Source organism: Aspergillus lucknowensis (assembly GCF_044049455.1).
Source record: "Aspergillus lucknowensis strain CBS 449.75 chromosome Unknown BJX67scaffold_12, whole genome shotgun sequence".
In the NCBI taxonomy this organism is placed as follows: Eukaryota; Fungi; Ascomycota; class Eurotiomycetes; order Eurotiales; family Aspergillaceae; genus Aspergillus; species Aspergillus lucknowensis.
The window spans coordinates 58,712-75,353 of NW_027263556.1; the positions used below are offsets into that span (position 1 = coordinate 58,712).

Below are 16,642 nucleotides of genomic sequence, written 5' to 3' on the forward strand. Positions count from 1 at the left end.
GTTCAATCTCATGAGGAAAAGCCGTACCTTTCCTGTAACATGTCAGGGGTAGAAGGCTGACTTTTCCTTCTAGCTACGATATGCGCGGTGAATGGGATGCTTTCAACGAGCGGGCTGGTCAGTATGCCTTGGGCACACGAACATCACTGAAATAAAACCGGAGTTGACCTCTTGACGCAACAAGGTCAATCTTGGGCCCGTCAGGTTAGGAATGGGCTGCTATGGTCGCACCTTCGCGCAGTCTAATCCCGGAATCTCAGAGCCTGGTCAGAATTCAGTGATGCTGGACTTCGCGAAGTGTGTTCTGGGAGTCTAGAATTCTTACCTTCGAGGGTACGCTTCATTTACTGAGATAGAATTTATAGCCCGTCAAATGCGGCTAAACAAAAGAGGTGGACAAAGACTAGTGGATCAGGTACGACGATGAAATGCTTGATACTGAGTGCTTTGGGGGTATCATGGATAGTAGCTACATTATGAACTCCCCAGTCATCACCTGTACATGTTTTAATATGGCGCCTAACGGAAATGGAGCCCGTCCTTCTCTCAACAAAGTGTCGGTGCGGTACGGGACCCGGACTTCGATATGCAAGTATTTCACGGCTTTGGTGGAGGAGGTGCCACACCACCACCGTAACTTGCGAGTCAGAACAACTCACTGGGAGCTTCAGCGACCCGGCGCTATCTGCAACTGCACGGTACGCCCTAGACGAATGCAGGTCGGAGGACATAAGGTTGAGGGGATGTATGCTGGGAAGACTTCATGCAGCAAATTGCACCCCCGGTTTAAAATGGTGTGGGGGTGTAAAGCCAATTATGTCGCAGCACCACGGAGATAGCTTGAAGTGTGAGTCTGTGGATTAAAATTCCCTATCCCCCCGTATTGGGAGCGAGTCAGTCATGACATTAGCGGGTATAGTAGTTGTCTTGGGTATAGAGAGTAGTTCAAGCTCCAGCATTCGCCCGGAAGGTTTGAAATCCAGTGGACCATAAAGACCATTGTGAAGAGAAGCCGGGAATGAGGGTACCAATATCCGCTACCTTGCGGGGTTGGGCAACAATGTGTTTCAGACAGTCTTCATGCGGCATGACTTGTTGCTGAGCAAGACAGCTGTTGCTTCTCTCGAAGGGCCGTTTAGAGACTACAAAAAAAAAAAAAAGTTACCGGCGGGGAAATGAAGTGCTCTTCCGGGCGAGGTTTCTCTGTCGCGGTGGGCGTTCTTGACCGCAAGTTAAACCCCGTTGACATATGGCCGGCGAGGGACGCTCCTCCTCAGGAATTGGGCCTCGTTGGCAGAGACGGAACACCACTTGGGAAAAACCCACGAACGCGCCGAACGCCTGTATCTGTCCGAGGATCACACGATCGTTAGCTTTTCGCCAGAAGCCCACGAAGTGATAGCAAGAATTAGAGCACCTTTTACGCTAGCCTGGCAGTTCTGTCAGCAGCGAGCCTTCCAAGATCGTTGTGCAAGAAGATGCCTTGTAATTTTTCTGAAGGCGCCATTTCGGCTGGGCTGGCCTGGGAAAATATGATTAACCTTGGTGGTTCCTCTCATTGCACTTCTAAATTAAGATTTGCAGATCATTCAGGTTGGCTTGCTCGGGTGAAGCCTCCGACGAACCTTGTAATGCTTGGCCCAACCGGGAACTGCAGAGAATGGCCACGGTTGTCGGTCGATGGGATAGAGAGAGATACATACGGTATTCTCGCCAAGATCGAGGAAGGGTCATCTTCCATCTTTACCCTTGGTAAGCGTAGGAGGATGCCAGTCATCCTGGATGAGCTCTACCGCGCAATAGAAGAACAAAGAAAAGGTACGGGGGTCACTTTGCTTTGCGAGGTCTATTTTTCTTTCGTGGCAAGCCCTTGGCTAATCTCGAGTATGGCATTGTTTTTCGTCCGAAATGAGCTTCCCAAATCAGGGCCTGGTCGTCATACAAGGTTATTCTAAAACAACCCTCGAAGCTGGAGTAAGTCATGCGGCTGGTGCCAGCTACAAACTCACCTATAGTCCAGACGATAGAAGTAGGGAAATTTGCATTGGACCATCAGTCTCAAAGTTCGTCAAGATTCAGAGCTATCGTGCCACAACAGCAAGCTTGGCACACGGCTGCTACTGGGCAATAATGAATTTCTTGGTCGCTCTCTCCTCACAACGCGAGTCTTGCTGTCCGAACATCGACTGTCCCAACCCCCTTGTGCCGATGTAGCTGGCGGAAGATGTCGTTCCTGAAAGGGATATCGATCCAAGAGACAAGGCGTATCGGAAATTCTCGCAATGTGAATGACTGAGTATGGCCTTCGACCAGGTTAAACCCGATCTCAAGGAATGCTGCTCCAACCCTCTGGAGCAACGTATCGATTCTTTGGGGTTTAACAGGGATATTCAGCATATTTGTCAGCGAAACACTTACCGTGTTTAGACAGCTCGGCTTACATAATCAACCTGTTCTCTCGAAAAGGAAACTCATTCGGAATTTTGGCCCATTTCCCCTCGCCGATAAGAACGAAATTGCGCTCCCGCATATCAACTGGAATGGCCTTCTTGTGCCACCAGACTACACCTACATAGTCAAGTGCAGCACCCTGCTAACTACTGAGCGAGACCATCCCATAGGATGCCTCCCAGGAGGAGAGCCGTCGCTCCTGTCGGTGCGCGGGCTGCGCCGTCAGAGGTACAGTATCTGAAAACTGCGTTGTCTGGAAAGCCTGTTGTGCTGAAAAAAATTTCCTGTGTCTTGTAGGTTGCACCATCTTCGAAGACCGCCGAAGCTTCACGACGGAAGCGCAATTCCCAGTCTCACTCTAAGGAAACGAATCCTGAACGACCGTCGAACAACGAAGATCATGCCGCCGACGAAGAGCTGCGAGACCCTGCTACAGAGCCACTATACCCGTACCGCTACCGTGACCCGTTTGACGCGCTTCTAGAGCCCTTCTACTATAATAAATCATTGACCGATCCTATCAATACCGCCAAGGATAAATGGAATTTGTTGCCCGCATTTCTGAAAGTCAAGGGTCTAGTGAAACAGCACATTGACTCATACAACTATCTTGTTGAAGTACAGTTAAAGAAAATCGTCGAATCGAGTTCCACGATCCGGAGCGACGTCGACCACAACTTTTACATTAAATTTACTGACATCTACCTTGGCTTCCCCCGACGTGCCGACGAGCCTCAAGATGTGCGCGCTGAATTTGGAGAATCGTCCGTGACGCCGCAAGAGTGCCGGCTGCGTGACACAACTTATGCGGCCCCAATCCAGGTCGACTTTGAATATATCCGTGGCAGGCAGAGGGTGAGGAGAAAAGGGGTCGCGATTGGCAGAATGCCGGTGATGCTTCGCAGCTCGAAATGCGTGTTGGCAAACAAGAGTCCCGCAGAGATGACGGTGCTCAACGAGTGTCCACTTGATCCTGGTGGCTACTTCATAGTCAATGGAACCGAGAAAGTGATTCTGGTTCAAGAGCAGCTGAGCAAGAACAGAATTATTGTGGAAACTGATCCAAAGAAGGAGATCGTCCAGGCGTCGGTTACAAGGTGAGTGCGCTCGCGTTTCCGCTCATTTACTCTATCTGACATATCATTTTAGTTCCTCCAACGAGCGAAAGTCTAAGAGTTATATCATCCTGAAGAGGGATAAGCTCTTTGTCAAACACAACGTGCTCAGCGAGGAGATTCCCATTGTCATTCTACTCAAAGCAATGGGAATCCACACCGATAAGGAGATGATGCTCTTGGTCGCTGGTGTTGACAAGGTTTATCAAGAGGACTTTGCAATCAACTTCGAGGAGGCGATCAAGGTTGGTGTCTACACGCAGCAGCAGGCCCTCGACTGGATCGGCTCTCGTATCAAGATCAACCGCAAGCAGATGTCTTATCGCCGGACTCACGTACAAGAAGCAGTTGAGGCTATTGCGTCTGTAATTATCTCCCATATCGAGGTGAAGGACTTGAACTTTCGACCTAAAGCGATTTACGTCGCAAGCATGGCACGCCGTGTGCTTATGGCAAAGAACGATGCGTCAATGGTCGACGATCGTGATTATCTTGGAAACAAGAGACTTGAGTTGGCTGGTCAGCTATTGGCTCTTCTTTTTGAGGATCTCTTTAAAAAATTCTGTTTTGATATCAAGATGAACATCGACAAAGTCTTGAACAAGCGCAATCGTGTTGAAGCCTTCGATGCCTGGAGTGTTATCAGTATGCACAGCAATCATATCACGCAGGGAATGAATCGAGCCATTTCGACAGGTAACTGGAGCTTGAAACGTTTTCGTATGGAGCGTGCCGGTGTTACCCACGTGCTCAGCCGGCTGAGTTATATCGCCGCTTTGGGAATGATGACTCGTATTAGCAGTCAGTTCGAAAAGACGAGGAAAGTCAGCGGTCCCAGAGCTCTACAGCCCTCTCAGTTTGGAATGCTATGTCCAGCCGACACACCCGAAGGAGAAGCTTGTGGTCTTGTGAAGAACCTTGCCCTCATGACGCATATTACAACAAACGATGAAGAGGCCCCCATAAGAAATCTTATATTCATGCTTGGAGCGGAAGACATACAAACTGTGGGTGGGAAAGAGATTTACGCACCTGGGAGTTACACAATTTCAATCAACGGTACACCGATGGCGCTCACTCGCCGGCCCAAGTACTTCCTGAACGCGTTTCGAAGGTTGCGGCGCATGGGAAGAATATCCGAGTTTGTCAGTATCTACATCAACCACCATCAGCGAGCAGTGCATGTTGCAACCGATGATGGGCGCATCTGCCGTCCGCTTATTGTTGTTGAAAATGGCAAGTCGCGTGTCAAAAATCATCACCTGCGCAAACTTCGTGATGGGACGATGCAGTTCGACGATTTTTTGGCCCGAGGGTTGGTGGAGTACTTGGATGTTAATGAAGAGAACGATTCCTTGATCGCTATCTACGAAAGAGACATCACCGACGCAACAACCCATTTGGAGATCGAACCCTTCACGATTCTCGGCGCTGTTGCTGGGCTGATTCCCTATCCTCACCACAACCAGTCGCCCCGTAACACATATCAGTGCGCTATGGGTAAACAGGCGATCGGGGCGATAGCGTCGAACCAGTTCCTTCGGATTGATTCCATTCTTTACCTCATGGTTTACCCGCAGAAACCCATGGTTAAGTCACGCACAATTGAGTTGACTAAATATGATCAACTTCCGGCTGGTCAGAATGCCACGGTTGCTGTCATGAGTTACTCTGGATACGATATTGAGGATGCTCTGGTCTTAAATAAGGGCTCGGTCGATCGGGGCTTTGGACGCTGCCAGGTTTTCCGCAAGTATGTCACTAATCTGAAGAGTTACTCCAACGGAACGAAGGATCTTCTCAACCCACCTACGTATGAGAATGATGTGCCGATTAGAAAGCATGCCCTTTTGGAAAGTGATGGCCTCGCCGCCGTGGGAGAGCAAGTCAATGCCGGAGAGGTATACATCAACAAATCCACGCCCGATCAATCGATGTCCTCAGGGATCACGGGGTCCGATGCGGGACGGCCTACCACCTATAATGCGACTCCGATGACCTACAAGCTCCCTGATCCTGCCTACATCGACAAGGTCATGGTGTCGGTCACTGAAAATGAGAATCAGATTGTCAAGGTGCTCACCCGCCAGACTCGCCGCCCCGAAGTCGGCGACAAGTTCTCCTCTCGTCACGGTCAGAAGGGTGTTGTGGGAATTATCGCTGATCAAGTCGACATGCCATTCACTGACCAGGGAATCAATCCTGACATTATCATGAACCCTCACGGCTTCCCGTCTCGTATGACAGTTGGGAAGATGCTGGAGCTTGTCGCTGGAAAAGCCGGTGTGCTGTCTGGGCAGCACGGGTATGGAACATGCTTTGGTGGCAGTCCTGTCGAGGAAATGTCGCAGATTCTGATTGACAAAGGTTTCAGCTACGGTGGCAAGGACTATCTCACCTCCGGAATTACCGGCGAGGCCCTCCCATTCTACGTCTTCACCGGGCCCATCTACTATCAGAAATTGAAGCACATGGTCCAGGACAAGATGCATTCGCGTGCCCGTGGACCACGTGCCATTCTCACCCGTCAACCAACGGAAGGTCGTTCCCGAGACGGTGGCCTACGCCTCGGGGAGATGGAGCGCGATTGCCTGATTGCATATGGCACCAGTCAACTCCTCTTGGAACGGCTGATGATATCTTCCGATCGCCACGAGGTCGACGTCTGCGAACGTTGCGGATTCATGGGATACTTGAACTGGTGTCAGCGATGTAAGTCGTCGAGGAGCGTCGTGAAGATGGTTATTCCGTACGCGGCCAAGCTTCTCATCCAGGAGTTAATGAGTATGAACATCACGGCGAGGTTGAAGCTGGACGACGAGTTCCCGGAAACAAAGGGGCGATAAGGTTCGTCTCTCAACTTGGAAAAAGTGCTTGCAAATCTGGCGTTGGTGTCTACCTGTACTTTCCATACATGCATAGCGATGATGACATAGAGTGCATGAAGATGGTTTTCAACTCCTGAAACTGTGCGTCAAGGAGCTTAAGATTGCTGCTTTCGGCTATGCATCTCGTCCTCTTCCTTCTCTCTCCCCGCATCTCGACACCTCGATCATATTCCCCGCATATAAAACCAACATCCGGGAACTACTTAGAAACACAGAATTAATAACCATCCAGAAGTAAAGCAATAACGGAATTCCAGATTCCTGACAGCTCCCTCCTGTCAGAGGCAGAGTCGTCCTCGTAACCGATACTCACCGTGCCATCTATGCCTCAGAGCCATACCATACCAACAAAACAAAATGCTAACAAAAACTGACCGAAAACAGGAAGCGTATCGGGGATCGGCCTCGCAACCCTGAAACTATGCCTTCATCTCGAGGCCAAGGTCATAGCCGGGGACATAATTCCTTCCTTGAGGAATTCCTTCGCCAGCACCCAGAACAGATACAGACACAAACACAGACGGAGAGACAGGTATCGCCTTCGTCATTATTATACGTGCAGACAGACGTGACAGTGGAATATTATTCGGAATCTCTTCATCCAGGACTTCAAGCACTTCGGAGGATAGACCATGTTTTTGCGAATGTGGGCATCAGACCGACGAGTAATCTTCTCGAGGAGGTATCCGAGGAGCATCCGGGGAAAGGGGAATGGGAAGAGATCCTCGCACCGCCAGAGCTACGCATTATCAACCTGAATCTTCTCGGCGTGATCAATACAATTCGATTAGGCGTTTACTATCTCCGCCGCAGTTGCCGCCGCCACGGTCACGGTGATTCCAACCGAAACACAAACACATCAGCGTTGCAGAGTCTTGTCCTTACAGCACCAGCGTCCTCTTTCCAGATCTTCAGCGCTGCAGACTATACCGTTGCGAAACATGGTGTCTTGGGTATCCTGCGCGGCTTGGTGGATGACCTCCAGGCCCGGGCGCAGTCCCAGACCGATGGTGGGGCGAGGGTACGATTGAATGCGATTGTACCCTCGTGGACGGCGACGGGGATAGTGCCTCGTGATGTCTTGGCGGCTATAGGTGTTGCGGTGCAAGAGCCTGAGGTTGTTGCGCGGAGTGTGGTGATGTTGTTTAATGATGGGCGGCGGCATGGAGAGGTGTTGTATAGTTGGGGTGGGGAATATGCTGAAATAACCTAATGTGAGGGGGGTTTGCTGGATGGAGCGGCAAGGGTAATGTCGAATTCAGTGGCAGAGGAGGAAGTTATGGCGAGGTTGAAGGGGATGTAGCTTCGGCAGGTTGTAGGAGTGTAAAGCAGATATATTCCTCTGGAAGCAAAACTGTCTATGAATGGTTTCTGAGAAAGCATAGAACCAACGTCTATCGACAATGAAAGCGTCATCAACTATCAACACAGGCAAGAAGATATATGAAGGAAAATAGAGCAAGCTGCAGCAACGAACATCCTGTATATTGACCGGCAACCTATGTCGACGAAGCAGAAAGTGCCTGATCCAAGTCTGGGTCTTTCAGATAAAGCTTCACCGTCTTCCAATAGCGCTCCGGGTCAGCCTTCATATGAGCCACATGCTCTGACCCCCGAAATTTTTCTCGGCGGACTATGAAGCCCTTCGACTCTGCATCAAATGCATGGCTCTCCACGTCCTCCCAATTGACAAGCTCATCCGCGTCGGAGTAAATATAGCATCGTCTCGGCGGGCTGGCCTTGTTAGATCCACGCATGATCCGACCATCATTGATAACCTGACGGGCGACACTGATTGCATCACGGATGCCTAGCAGCTTCCCAACTGCCTTCCCAAGCACAAAAATAGAAGCTAGGTAGACATATAGAAGCATCTTACTGAAAAGACGAAGGAACCACTGCTTGGGAAGCACGTAAGAGAAGGCCTTGATTGCGCCAGACAGTGTGGCTGTCCCTGGTGCGCTGTCAATGACTGTCGAAGACACACGAAGCGGATGACCAGTAGCCCTTTGATAGGCTTCGAGGAGGTGTGTTACAGCGAAAACTCCACCATTGGAGAACATGTGGAAGAATACGGAGCTATCTGGAGGGAGGGACCGGAGGAGTTCAACCGCCGGGGCCAGACGAGCATATTGCGCTCGCTTTGTCGGACGCAGCATAAATTCGGTGGAGGACGTTCTGATGAAAATAATCCTCGCGCGAGGAGCTATGCGCCTGTACTCAGCAACATATTTGACCAGTGACCGGGAGAAAGCATTCATCCAAAAAGCAAGGACGATTGTCCGAGGGTAATCCCCTGTGTCGTCGGCTGAAGTGTCTGGTTCCTGGACATAGATGCAGGGAGAAAGTTGTGTAAACGGAGCTAAATAGTTTGCTTTATTCAAAGCCGACGCCATTGTAGTGCAAAGAGCGGAACAATCGATATCGTGAGGCTGTTTGGCATAATATGGTTCAAATGATAGAGGCGGGCATGGGGAACGCAGTTGTGTTGTTGGGGTCTTAGAAATATACCCTAACGAAACGGATATTTAAAAGAGAGAATTGAGAAATATAACGAAGAACAAAAGCGAGCGTCTGGATTATAGAATGAGCGTCGGGGAAGGTGGCTGATAGGGAGAGGAGAAGGAACCCGAGGTTCGGCCTCCTCCGAGGTGCAGTAGGGCGGGGCGCCTGAGGCAACCCACCCAGGTGGGTTTCGGGGCAGGGTGCCATGTTAAAACAAGTAATAACCCACTGGGTTGCGGAGTTTCAACCCAGAACCTACTGGGTTTATTATTGGATATAGCGGTGTGTTGAACAAGTCCAGTCGGAATTCAACTCCACGTGCTTCGCCTTCAATTTTGGGGGATCCTCCAGCTTTCCACAAGCCTATCCCAATATGTCTCACTTTCTTAAAGACCTGTCGAGCAGATCCATCGATCTTTGGCCCTGCAAGTCTATAGTCCCGGAAGAGGGTGATAAACCTCCATGATGCTCGTTTGTGGACTGTCCTCTGCGGATTTTGCGGGCAATCACAGGCGTGGTAAATGGATGTGATCGAGGTGATCCCTGACTACTGAGGGATACTCCTGGATTAGGAGAAGCGTTTCTAATTTGGGTCTCGGCAAGTAGCGATTCGTCGAGTACAGATCGGTAGGGAAAAGGGAAATTCTCGGGAGTCACCACCCATTGGGACTCGAAAGAGCCGATGGGGTTTTGGTGATATCAATATCTCTGCTCCCTTACTTATGGCGAGACGAGGTGTATTAAGAGGTATCAAGTACCCCAAAGTCGTGATAGCAAGATACTTCTCATAAGTTATGGCCTGTGCAACGCCGATGGTTTCTGAAGTCGTCATTCCAACCGATGTCAACCTTTTCTTGACACGAGATGCAACGTTACCAGACACGCCTAAATGGGGTGTCCGATAGGCCTTAGTAAGCCGTATCGACGAGTCTGCGATCTGCGTTTCACTCCATGTTGGACGAAGCTTAGAGCGATCCTTTGCTCCTATGAGGCTCTCGCCAGGGATCCGCCGTTCGCAAGACAGAGAGTCCAGACTCTTCGAGATTGACGGTCTCGAATGGATAACCTTTGGCGGCTGCGGAGCCATGTGCAGGCGTCCCCACGATCTCCACAGGAACCAGACACTGAATGCGTTTTGGTCTGATATGCAGCTTTTTTCAGGGTGCCAGGGTCGTGCCTCAGTTCCTGGCGAAGCTAGGCATATGTGGTTATTGGCTCAGGCGAGTAAGGTTCTTGGCGGAAGGTTGGGGTTGACCCCGGGCCGGGATTGCAATGAAGAGCGTGTCAAAGCGTGGACGGGTCATTATTGACTTTGGGAGCGCCTTTCCTAGCGCCAAAAAAGGTACGGCCCGAAGAACAAGCACGAGTCGGAGCACCCGATTATCGGGCATCGGACGGTCGCAGAGCCTCCGTCCTGGAGCGAGCCATGGTCAAAATCACTAATTCGGTCGGTACGAGGGAGGAGCTCACTAACTGGCTGCTCGGCCGGGAGGAAGCTGCGAGTCATGAGAGGTTGGCGGTGGTGAATGGTGGTGATGGTGGGGGTGAGAGATTCTTCCAGCCAAGCGTGAAATGCGGGGTACCTTCCCAAACAACCAAACCAAACCAAACCTGTCGTTGACGCTCAGCTATTATTGATCGTACCTTTGTCCACTCACTTCCTGACTGTTCGCTAGGCCACGGTTCCATCTCGCTTCGCCTTTTAGAGCCCTCCGCCGCAGTTGCTCCTCTGTCCGGTTCGTCCTGCCAACGTCGATTGCTACCTTCGCTGCCGAGCACTAGGCTACAGGCGTGCCGAGAGCTCCTACAATGTCCGAGCCGGAGCAGCCTCTGGACGCGAGTGACTTTCAGAGAGGTAAGTCAATTGGGCTGGCCGTGAAATGACGGACGGGCCCGGAACACCCATTTCTCTGCAGGTCTGACGAAATGCAGCTCTCAAGGCTCTCGATGAGGAGTTGGGAAAGTTCGAGTTTATCGTTGCCTTTGCTCCGATCAAGCTGATCACTGCTGGCGGATTTCTGGCTGCCAACTACCTGAAGAATCGAGACACAACGAAGGACCTGAACTATCTCCTGGATCCAGAATGGGCAACGGACGAGGACATAAAAGGGCCCCTGGAGCAGGCCATCCTTCGGGTATCAAAGAGGCTTGGTATTAGTGAACAGTGGGCAAATGAGGACATGGCACTCTATGTAACCAAGGAGACAAGGATACATTTGTTTCGAAAGGCTCAGAAGCAGAATATTATCCTGTTCAGGGGTGACCATCTCGTCATCCTCGCTGCACCGATAAAGTGGGCTCTGAAGCGCAAGATCCGGTGGATGTTTGCTCCGGGTCGAGATCGGAAAGTTGAGATAGACATGAGCGACCTCCTCGCGATGCTAAAGTGGATTCGAGATCGAAAAGGCAGCCCCCTGAACAGAGAGCATCTCCGTACTCAGAGCGTCAACTCCTTCGATGTGGTGCCCGATGCAGCAGGGATGGAGCAAATTGCGGCTGCTTACCGGGAAAAGTACAAAGATGAGATCTTTGCCTGATAATGTAGGTTCTTGCCGAAGTAAGCCCTCTACCGGTTCCGCGGGCTTCGAGACATGTCCGTCTAATGTTGCCGATTGTATCTTGCCCTGATGTATCTCTACTGTTGCTTTCTCCTCGCATGAAATATTTCGAAGCCGGGCCATGATGCTAACCAATCTGAGATTACAGGAACACAGGACATGAATGATAGCAAGACTTACGGAAACCGGCATAGATAGGCTTTCTTTCACGAACTTGAACGAGAATTAAACAACCGGACGACTCAACCCTTAATAAACGCGGCCTCCAGCATTCGCCCCCGATATACAACCTTGACGTTATCCTCCGAACAAATGCAATGTTTCGCAGCAGATTTGACCTTCTGACAACCTGGACCGTGAAGATATACACCGCGCCCGGGTATGGTGTGCCACTTGCATTATGGAATGCAACTTTCGGACGGGAATAAAATTGTGGAGCATGGATCGGAGCAAGACATCTCCTGGCGAGCCTAATTGAGTTTATCATCTGTTCTCAGTGAGAACAGGAATGCGTGGAACTGGTCAAATCTGCCACTGTGCACTTTGCCCCTGGATATTTTGTGATTTGGCTTGCATATGGTCTATTACAGAAGAGATAGAAGCTGCTGGCTGGAAAGAATGACCATTACATCCAACCATCCTATCAACCATAACCATATCAGAGACACGACTGGGATGTCTCTACCTACCGCTGATGACCCATCGATGATTCCGACGGCACCTTCCCCGGCCGGGTAATCGAGCGGTCTCGGTCAGGGCTGGGAAGCGCCCCGGCCACTCTCAGTTTCTGGGCGAATTCGACGACCGGCGGGCATATTTCCCCTAAGGTCCAAGTGCGATTCAACGACCCCAATAGTGTTGATTGGCACTGACCTGGCTTGTTTATGAGTAAGGAGCGCTGGTTTGGTGACAAGGGAGAATCCAGGTGATCGCGACTGAATGAACGCAGCGGTTGATCTTGAGCACAATAGCGACCACCCGGCATCTTATTCCTGTGAGTTGTTTTCACTTGTTACCAGCTGGTCTCGAAAAGGAACGGAAAGAGCTTCAAGAATTGAGCGACTTGGAACGTAGAAGCCCGTAGTGGTCACGTGACTGGGATGAGATTTCCACGCGCGTCATCTTCTCTCATCTATAACTTTCGACATTTCGAGCCGTCTTCTCATACAATGCCATTTTCACCGCGAACAGTCCTTCGAGGCGCGTCAAATCTCCGGACTTTCTCCACCACTCATAGACTTCTCCGTCCCGACCTTTCCTTCCAGGTCTTCGGCCCGGAAAAGGACCAACCAACCCATAACCCAATCGTCTTCCTGCACGGCCTGTTCGGTTCAAAGCAGAACAATAGGACAATCAGTCGGTACGGCATTCTCTCCCGCCAAATCGAGCAAAAACCGCTGAACAAGATCTAATATAGGGCACTGGCACGTGATCTGAAGCGTCAGGTCTATGTAGTCGTTAGTTATTCACATCTTACACACTTATTGTGGCCAATATAATGACGCGAATTATGCTTGCTTGTTCACTAGGATCTCCGAAACCATGGCAACTCATTTCATGACCCGGATCACAACTACCACGCCATGGCGGACGACGTGGCCGAGTTCATCCATGAGCATAAGCTGCGCAAGTGTGTACTAATCGGGCATTCCATGTACGTCAAACAGCTGCTGCCGCTGCAAAGAATGGAATGGGCGAGTCTAACGTGGCATTGTTTTCCGTGCGTAAAGGGGCGCCAAAACGGCCATGACCGTTGCCCTTAACGCCCCGGACCTAGTCTCTGCACTTGTTCCTGTCGATAACGCACCCGTGAGCGCCGTGCTCCGGACTGACTTCGCGAAATACGTCCGGGGCATGCAGCACGTCGAGGCCGCGAACGTGACGAAGCAGTCAGATGCTGAGAAGATTCTTCAGGATTACGAAGAAGTATGCCAGTAACCCCCATCTCACGTATCTCACGTACCTCTCGAGCAGACAAGCGTGCAAAAGTTGCAGACTAACGACCGCCGATCAGGCTCTCCCCATTCGACAGTTCCTGTTAACGAATCTGGTCCGCTCCCAAGAAGACCAGACTATGAAATTTCGCGTCCCGCTCTCGATTCTCGGGGATTCTCTCAGAGAGATGGGCGACTTCCCATTTGGGGAGCCTGGCTCTGTTCAATATAAGGGACCGACGCTCGTTGTTCGGGGGACGAAGAGCCCATATGTTTCTGATGAAACGTTCCCTGCGATAAGGGGCTTCTTCCCGAATTCTCGGGTTGTCGATGTGGAGGCTGGACACTGGGTTATCTCGGAGAACCCGGAGGCATTTAGGAAGGGTAAGTCAGCTTATCCTACGGGGTGCCAGGGGACTGTGTAGAGAATGTTGACGGAGACTGATCGTTTATAGCTGTTGTTAAGTTCCTGCAGGAAACGCCGTAGATTGAGGAGCCTTGGAGTCATACATTACTGATTAGATTATGTTTGTCCAGGTAATAACTTTACACAGAAAGTGTATGATAAACGGATCCAGTACTCCCAGAATACCGGGAGCAATCCGAAGATGAGGGTTCAGCCCAGCAAATTATACTGCATAATACAATAGATGGGAAGGGTAGGATCGTGAGCTTCGTCACCAAATAACACCAATGGTATTTGATTGCCACCGACCAAGCTATATGGGAAGAGACAAAGCAAGGCAAGGGTATTTAAACAGAAAATGAATACGACTTGAAGAAGCAAAAAAGGTAAGAGAGCGTAGTCCCTACCAATTGGGCTAACTGGGAGGAGGCGGCCGTATCTAGTCGTCGATTTCTATAGGGGCTTCTGCCTCAAGCTTTCTTTTCTTCTTTTTCTTCTTCCTAACCTCCCCTGGCGCAACGGTAGGCGACGCAATGGAATCCTGCGAAAGAGGCGAATTAGACTTAGGCCGAGGGAAGTTTTCGTCTTCGGAGCAAGTAGAAGGGCGACGGCGCTTGGGTTTTGTGCCTGTCGAGGAGTCCAGTGGGTCGGGTCTAGTCCGTCGTGACGCTTGTATTTTGGGCGTGTGCTCACGAGTTGAGCTTCCATTCTCAGGAAATAGCTCTCGGGGTGGTATTGGTTTCGCGAGTGTATCAAGCTGCTCTTTGAACTTCTGATAGCTCTGTGTCGTACTTTCCTCATGTGTCGCGATACGAAGCTCCAGGGATCGCATTTCATCTTTATTGTGGTTGACGTTGTCCTGCGCCTGTTTGCACTCTGATTTGAGATTTTCAACCTCCTGGCTTAGCGATGCCATCCGGTTGTTCAACAACTCGCGCTCGCGCTCAACCTCTTGCAAGAAACTTTGGTCTGACGTTTTCTTCGAGTCAGATTCTCTATCCATATTGCTCTGCCTTTCTGATAGAATTTCCAGTCGCGACTGTACCGCTTGAAATTCTTCCCGGCTAAGCCACTGGTATCGCTCTAGAACTTCCCCGAGCCTGAGGGACATTGTGGCTTGGTCCTTTTTAAGTTCATCCTGGGAGACCGTCGAGGTTCTGGCCTGTGTTTCCAGTTGCTCAACTTTCCGTGCCAGCATTTTGTGCGCCGGATCAAACTGTGGGTATATCTCCTGGAACGCCCCAAGCATATGCTGAACTATCGGTTCTGTTGATAGATTGTTGTACCTTGATTCTAGTGATTGAAGGCCGACACCTGCATTTTGTACGCCTTCATGTAGACGTTCCATACCTTCTTGTAGTCGCCGCACATCAGCAGCTATTTGAGTGAACCTCGGTTCAACGGGATGTATTGGGACCGACAATGATAACTGGTCCATATTTCCCGATAGACGGTCGTAATCCTTTTTGATCAGGCTCAATTTGTTTTCGAGATCTTCCAATCCGGCCAGCTGCAACTCATCCTTTGCGCTCTGAATGCTCTGCAACTCCTTAAACTCGTTGTTTAGTTTTAGCACGGTCGCATTTAACCTTGAAATAGTCGCTTGGTCGTTAACCGGCCGATCTAACTTCTCCTGCTGGTCCTTTAAGTTGCGATTGAGATGATCGGGGAGCGCCGATGATTTCTCATAAGACGAGAAAAAGAAGTCGATCTTCTCGCCCAATACGGCTACCTTTTGTTCCAATTGTTTGTATTGGTCCACAACGTCGCCTAGAGCTTCTTTCGCGTTAAGATTTCGTGTGTCAGCGGCGCTGGACCCCTGATCAGGTTGTATCACTCCCTTTTCCACTTGCTCAAGCCTTGTGGAGTAGTCATTTAGATCCTTTGATATTAGGCCAATGGAGTTCGTGTAGCTCGCAAAACCCTTTTGCTGGTTGTTTAGCATCTCTTGAAGACCCTTGATATCAATGTCTAATGACTTGTGGCGGCTAGTTAATCCTTCGATATCCCCTTGCATATGTGAGACCTTGTCCTTTGCCCATCTGTTGTCTTGCTGCAACTCTGATACTACTTCGTCTAGCCTGGACGATTGCGAGTTCTGAGAAGAGGCCCAATGGGTTTTTAGATCGGCTTGGAAGCGCTCATAGTTTGCTTCATGCTCCTTGAGTTTTCGGTCGACCTTCGCTAGGATCGCGTCTTCCTCATCTCTGACGTTCTGAAAAAAGTCAATGGTCGATGGAAATGCTTTGTGAACCTCTGCTTTACGCAGCAAGTCGTCTATGCTGCCGCGCTTTTTCTGGACCTTCTCTCTTTCGGCTTTGGTTGTAATCGCAGATACGGCGGTGTGGATAAGACCTGAGAGGCCGCGAACGAACTGATCGCCGGACGTATCATTCTGGGCATCAAATACCGACTGCTGTGCGGGAACTGAAGGGGGTGGTTGTTGTGCTTCGTGGTGGCTTGATCTGGAAGGGAAAGGGGGTCGATCTCCACGAATGGAGCGGCGGGGATCGCGTGACGCCGAGGAGTCTACATCCATTTCAAGGCGATGATTGAGTCGCTCAGGTTACTAAGACGGGGAGAGAAAAAGAATGTCAGAAAGAAAAGGTTCGACAACAGGGGATAGGCGCGTGGCGGAGGCCTACTTTGTTTCCTCGCAAACATCCCAATATTTGTGAATGTGAAAGAGGTATATTGGCGAGGAACTCGCAAAAGAGCGAGACGTCAGAAGGATTCACAATCAGAGCCAAGAGGATAGAGAATAAGAGAGTGATTTGGACCAAAA

At 50.4% G+C, this 16,642-nt stretch overlaps 7 protein-coding genes across 7 annotated transcripts; 5 read left to right on the top strand and 2 right to left on the bottom strand.

Annotated features, from left to right (window-relative positions):
• Positions 1–1,624: 1,624 nt before the first annotated feature.
• BJX67DRAFT_349027 (uncharacterized protein) lies at positions 1,625–2,503 on the top strand. Its single transcript, XM_071028704.1, has 2 exons — positions 1,625–1,818; positions 1,889–2,503. Exons 1-2 carry the CDS (start codon positions 1,632–1,634, stop codon positions 2,212–2,214), a joined length of 513 nt encoding a protein of 170 aa, XP_070887684.1. The 5' UTR covers positions 1,625–1,631; the 3' UTR covers positions 2,215–2,503.
• Positions 2,504–6,880, top strand: BJX67DRAFT_349029 (DNA-directed RNA polymerase III core subunit RET1). The gene is made up of 3 exons (XM_071028705.1): positions 2,504–2,679; positions 2,749–3,548; positions 3,601–6,880. The coding sequence occupies exons 1-3, from the start codon at positions 2,623–2,625 to the stop codon at positions 6,410–6,412; spliced, it is 3,669 nt and encodes a 1,222-aa protein (XP_070887685.1). The 5' UTR covers positions 2,504–2,622; the 3' UTR covers positions 6,413–6,880.
• Positions 6,876–7,667, top strand: BJX67DRAFT_379658 (uncharacterized protein; the record flags this gene model as incomplete). Its single annotated transcript, XM_071032628.1, has 1 exon — positions 6,876–7,667. One exon carries the CDS (start codon positions 6,876–6,878, stop codon positions 7,665–7,667), a length of 792 nt encoding a protein of 263 aa, XP_070887686.1.
• Positions 7,668–7,810: 143 nt separating this feature from the next.
• On the bottom strand, positions 7,811–9,196 carry BJX67DRAFT_34740 (TMEM53 family protein). Its single transcript, XM_071028531.1, has one exon. It carries the CDS (start codon positions 8,848–8,850, stop codon positions 7,954–7,956), a length of 897 nt encoding a protein of 298 aa, XP_070887687.1. The 5' UTR covers positions 8,851–9,196; the 3' UTR covers positions 7,811–7,953.
• A 1,455-nt stretch (positions 9,197–10,651) lies between these two features.
• On the top strand, positions 10,652–11,874 carry BJX67DRAFT_34743 (uncharacterized protein). Its single transcript, XM_071028535.1, has 3 exons — positions 10,652–10,814; positions 10,892–11,500; positions 11,659–11,874. The coding sequence occupies exons 1-2, from the start codon at positions 10,769–10,771 to the stop codon at positions 11,494–11,496; spliced, it is 651 nt and encodes a 216-aa protein (XP_070887688.1). The 5' UTR covers positions 10,652–10,768; the 3' UTR covers positions 11,497–11,500; positions 11,659–11,874.
• A 437-nt stretch (positions 11,875–12,311) lies between these two features.
• BJX67DRAFT_34791 (putative alpha/beta hydrolase) lies at positions 12,312–14,086 on the top strand. The gene is made up of 5 exons (XM_071028603.1): positions 12,312–12,877; positions 12,935–12,974; positions 13,047–13,171; positions 13,248–13,443; positions 13,532–14,086. The coding sequence occupies exons 1-5, from the start codon at positions 12,618–12,620 to the stop codon at positions 13,874–13,876; spliced, it is 966 nt and encodes a 321-aa protein (XP_070887689.1). The 5' UTR covers positions 12,312–12,617; the 3' UTR covers positions 13,877–14,086.
• On the bottom strand, positions 13,919–16,640 carry BJX67DRAFT_34804 (uncharacterized protein). The gene is made up of 2 exons (XM_071028617.1): positions 16,503–16,640; positions 13,919–16,426 (listed from the first exon to the last, which is right to left on the bottom strand). The coding sequence occupies exon 2, from the start codon at positions 16,394–16,396 to the stop codon at positions 14,297–14,299; it is 2,100 nt and encodes a 699-aa protein (XP_070887690.1). The 5' UTR covers positions 16,397–16,426; positions 16,503–16,640; the 3' UTR covers positions 13,919–14,296.
• Positions 16,641–16,642: the final 2 nt, after the last annotated feature.

Excerpts from the sequence above, each read along its gene's own strand:
- BJX67DRAFT_349027 (XM_071028704.1), top strand. The coding sequence starts at position 1,632 with ATGCTTGGCCCAACCGGGAACTGCAGAGAATGGCCACGGTTGTCGGTC. Across the intron at positions 1,819-1,888 it reads AATAGAAGAACAAAGAAAAG|GGCATTGTTTTTCGTCCGAA; the intron begins GTACGGGGGTCA and ends AATCTCGAGTAT.
- BJX67DRAFT_349029 (XM_071028705.1), top strand. The coding sequence starts at position 2,623 with ATGCCTCCCAGGAGGAGAGCCGTCGCTCCTGTCGGTGCGCGGGCTGCG. Across the intron at positions 2,680-2,748 it reads CGCGGGCTGCGCCGTCAGAG|GTTGCACCATCTTCGAAGAC; the intron begins GTACAGTATCTG and ends TGTGTCTTGTAG. Across the intron at positions 3,549-3,600 it reads GTCCAGGCGTCGGTTACAAG|TTCCTCCAACGAGCGAAAGT; the intron begins GTGAGTGCGCTC and ends ATATCATTTTAG.
- BJX67DRAFT_34740 (XM_071028531.1), bottom strand. The coding sequence starts at position 8,850 with ATGGCGTCGGCTTTGAATAAAGCAAACTATTTAGCTCCGTTTACACAA.
- BJX67DRAFT_34743 (XM_071028535.1), top strand. The coding sequence starts at position 10,769 with ATGTCCGAGCCGGAGCAGCCTCTGGACGCGAGTGACTTTCAGAGAG. Across the intron at positions 10,815-10,891 it reads CGCGAGTGACTTTCAGAGAG|CTCTCAAGGCTCTCGATGAG; the intron begins GTAAGTCAATTG and ends GACGAAATGCAG.
- BJX67DRAFT_34791 (XM_071028603.1), top strand. The coding sequence starts at position 12,618 with ATGAGATTTCCACGCGCGTCATCTTCTCTCATCTATAACTTTCGACAT. Across the intron at positions 13,172-13,247 it reads GTACTAATCGGGCATTCCAT|GGGCGCCAAAACGGCCATGA; the intron begins GTACGTCAAACA and ends CCGTGCGTAAAG. Across the intron at positions 13,444-13,531 it reads TTCTTCAGGATTACGAAGAA|GCTCTCCCCATTCGACAGTT; the intron begins GTATGCCAGTAA and ends ACCGCCGATCAG.
- BJX67DRAFT_34804 (XM_071028617.1), bottom strand. The coding sequence starts at position 16,396 with ATGGATGTAGACTCCTCGGCGTCACGCGATCCCCGCCGCTCCATTCGT.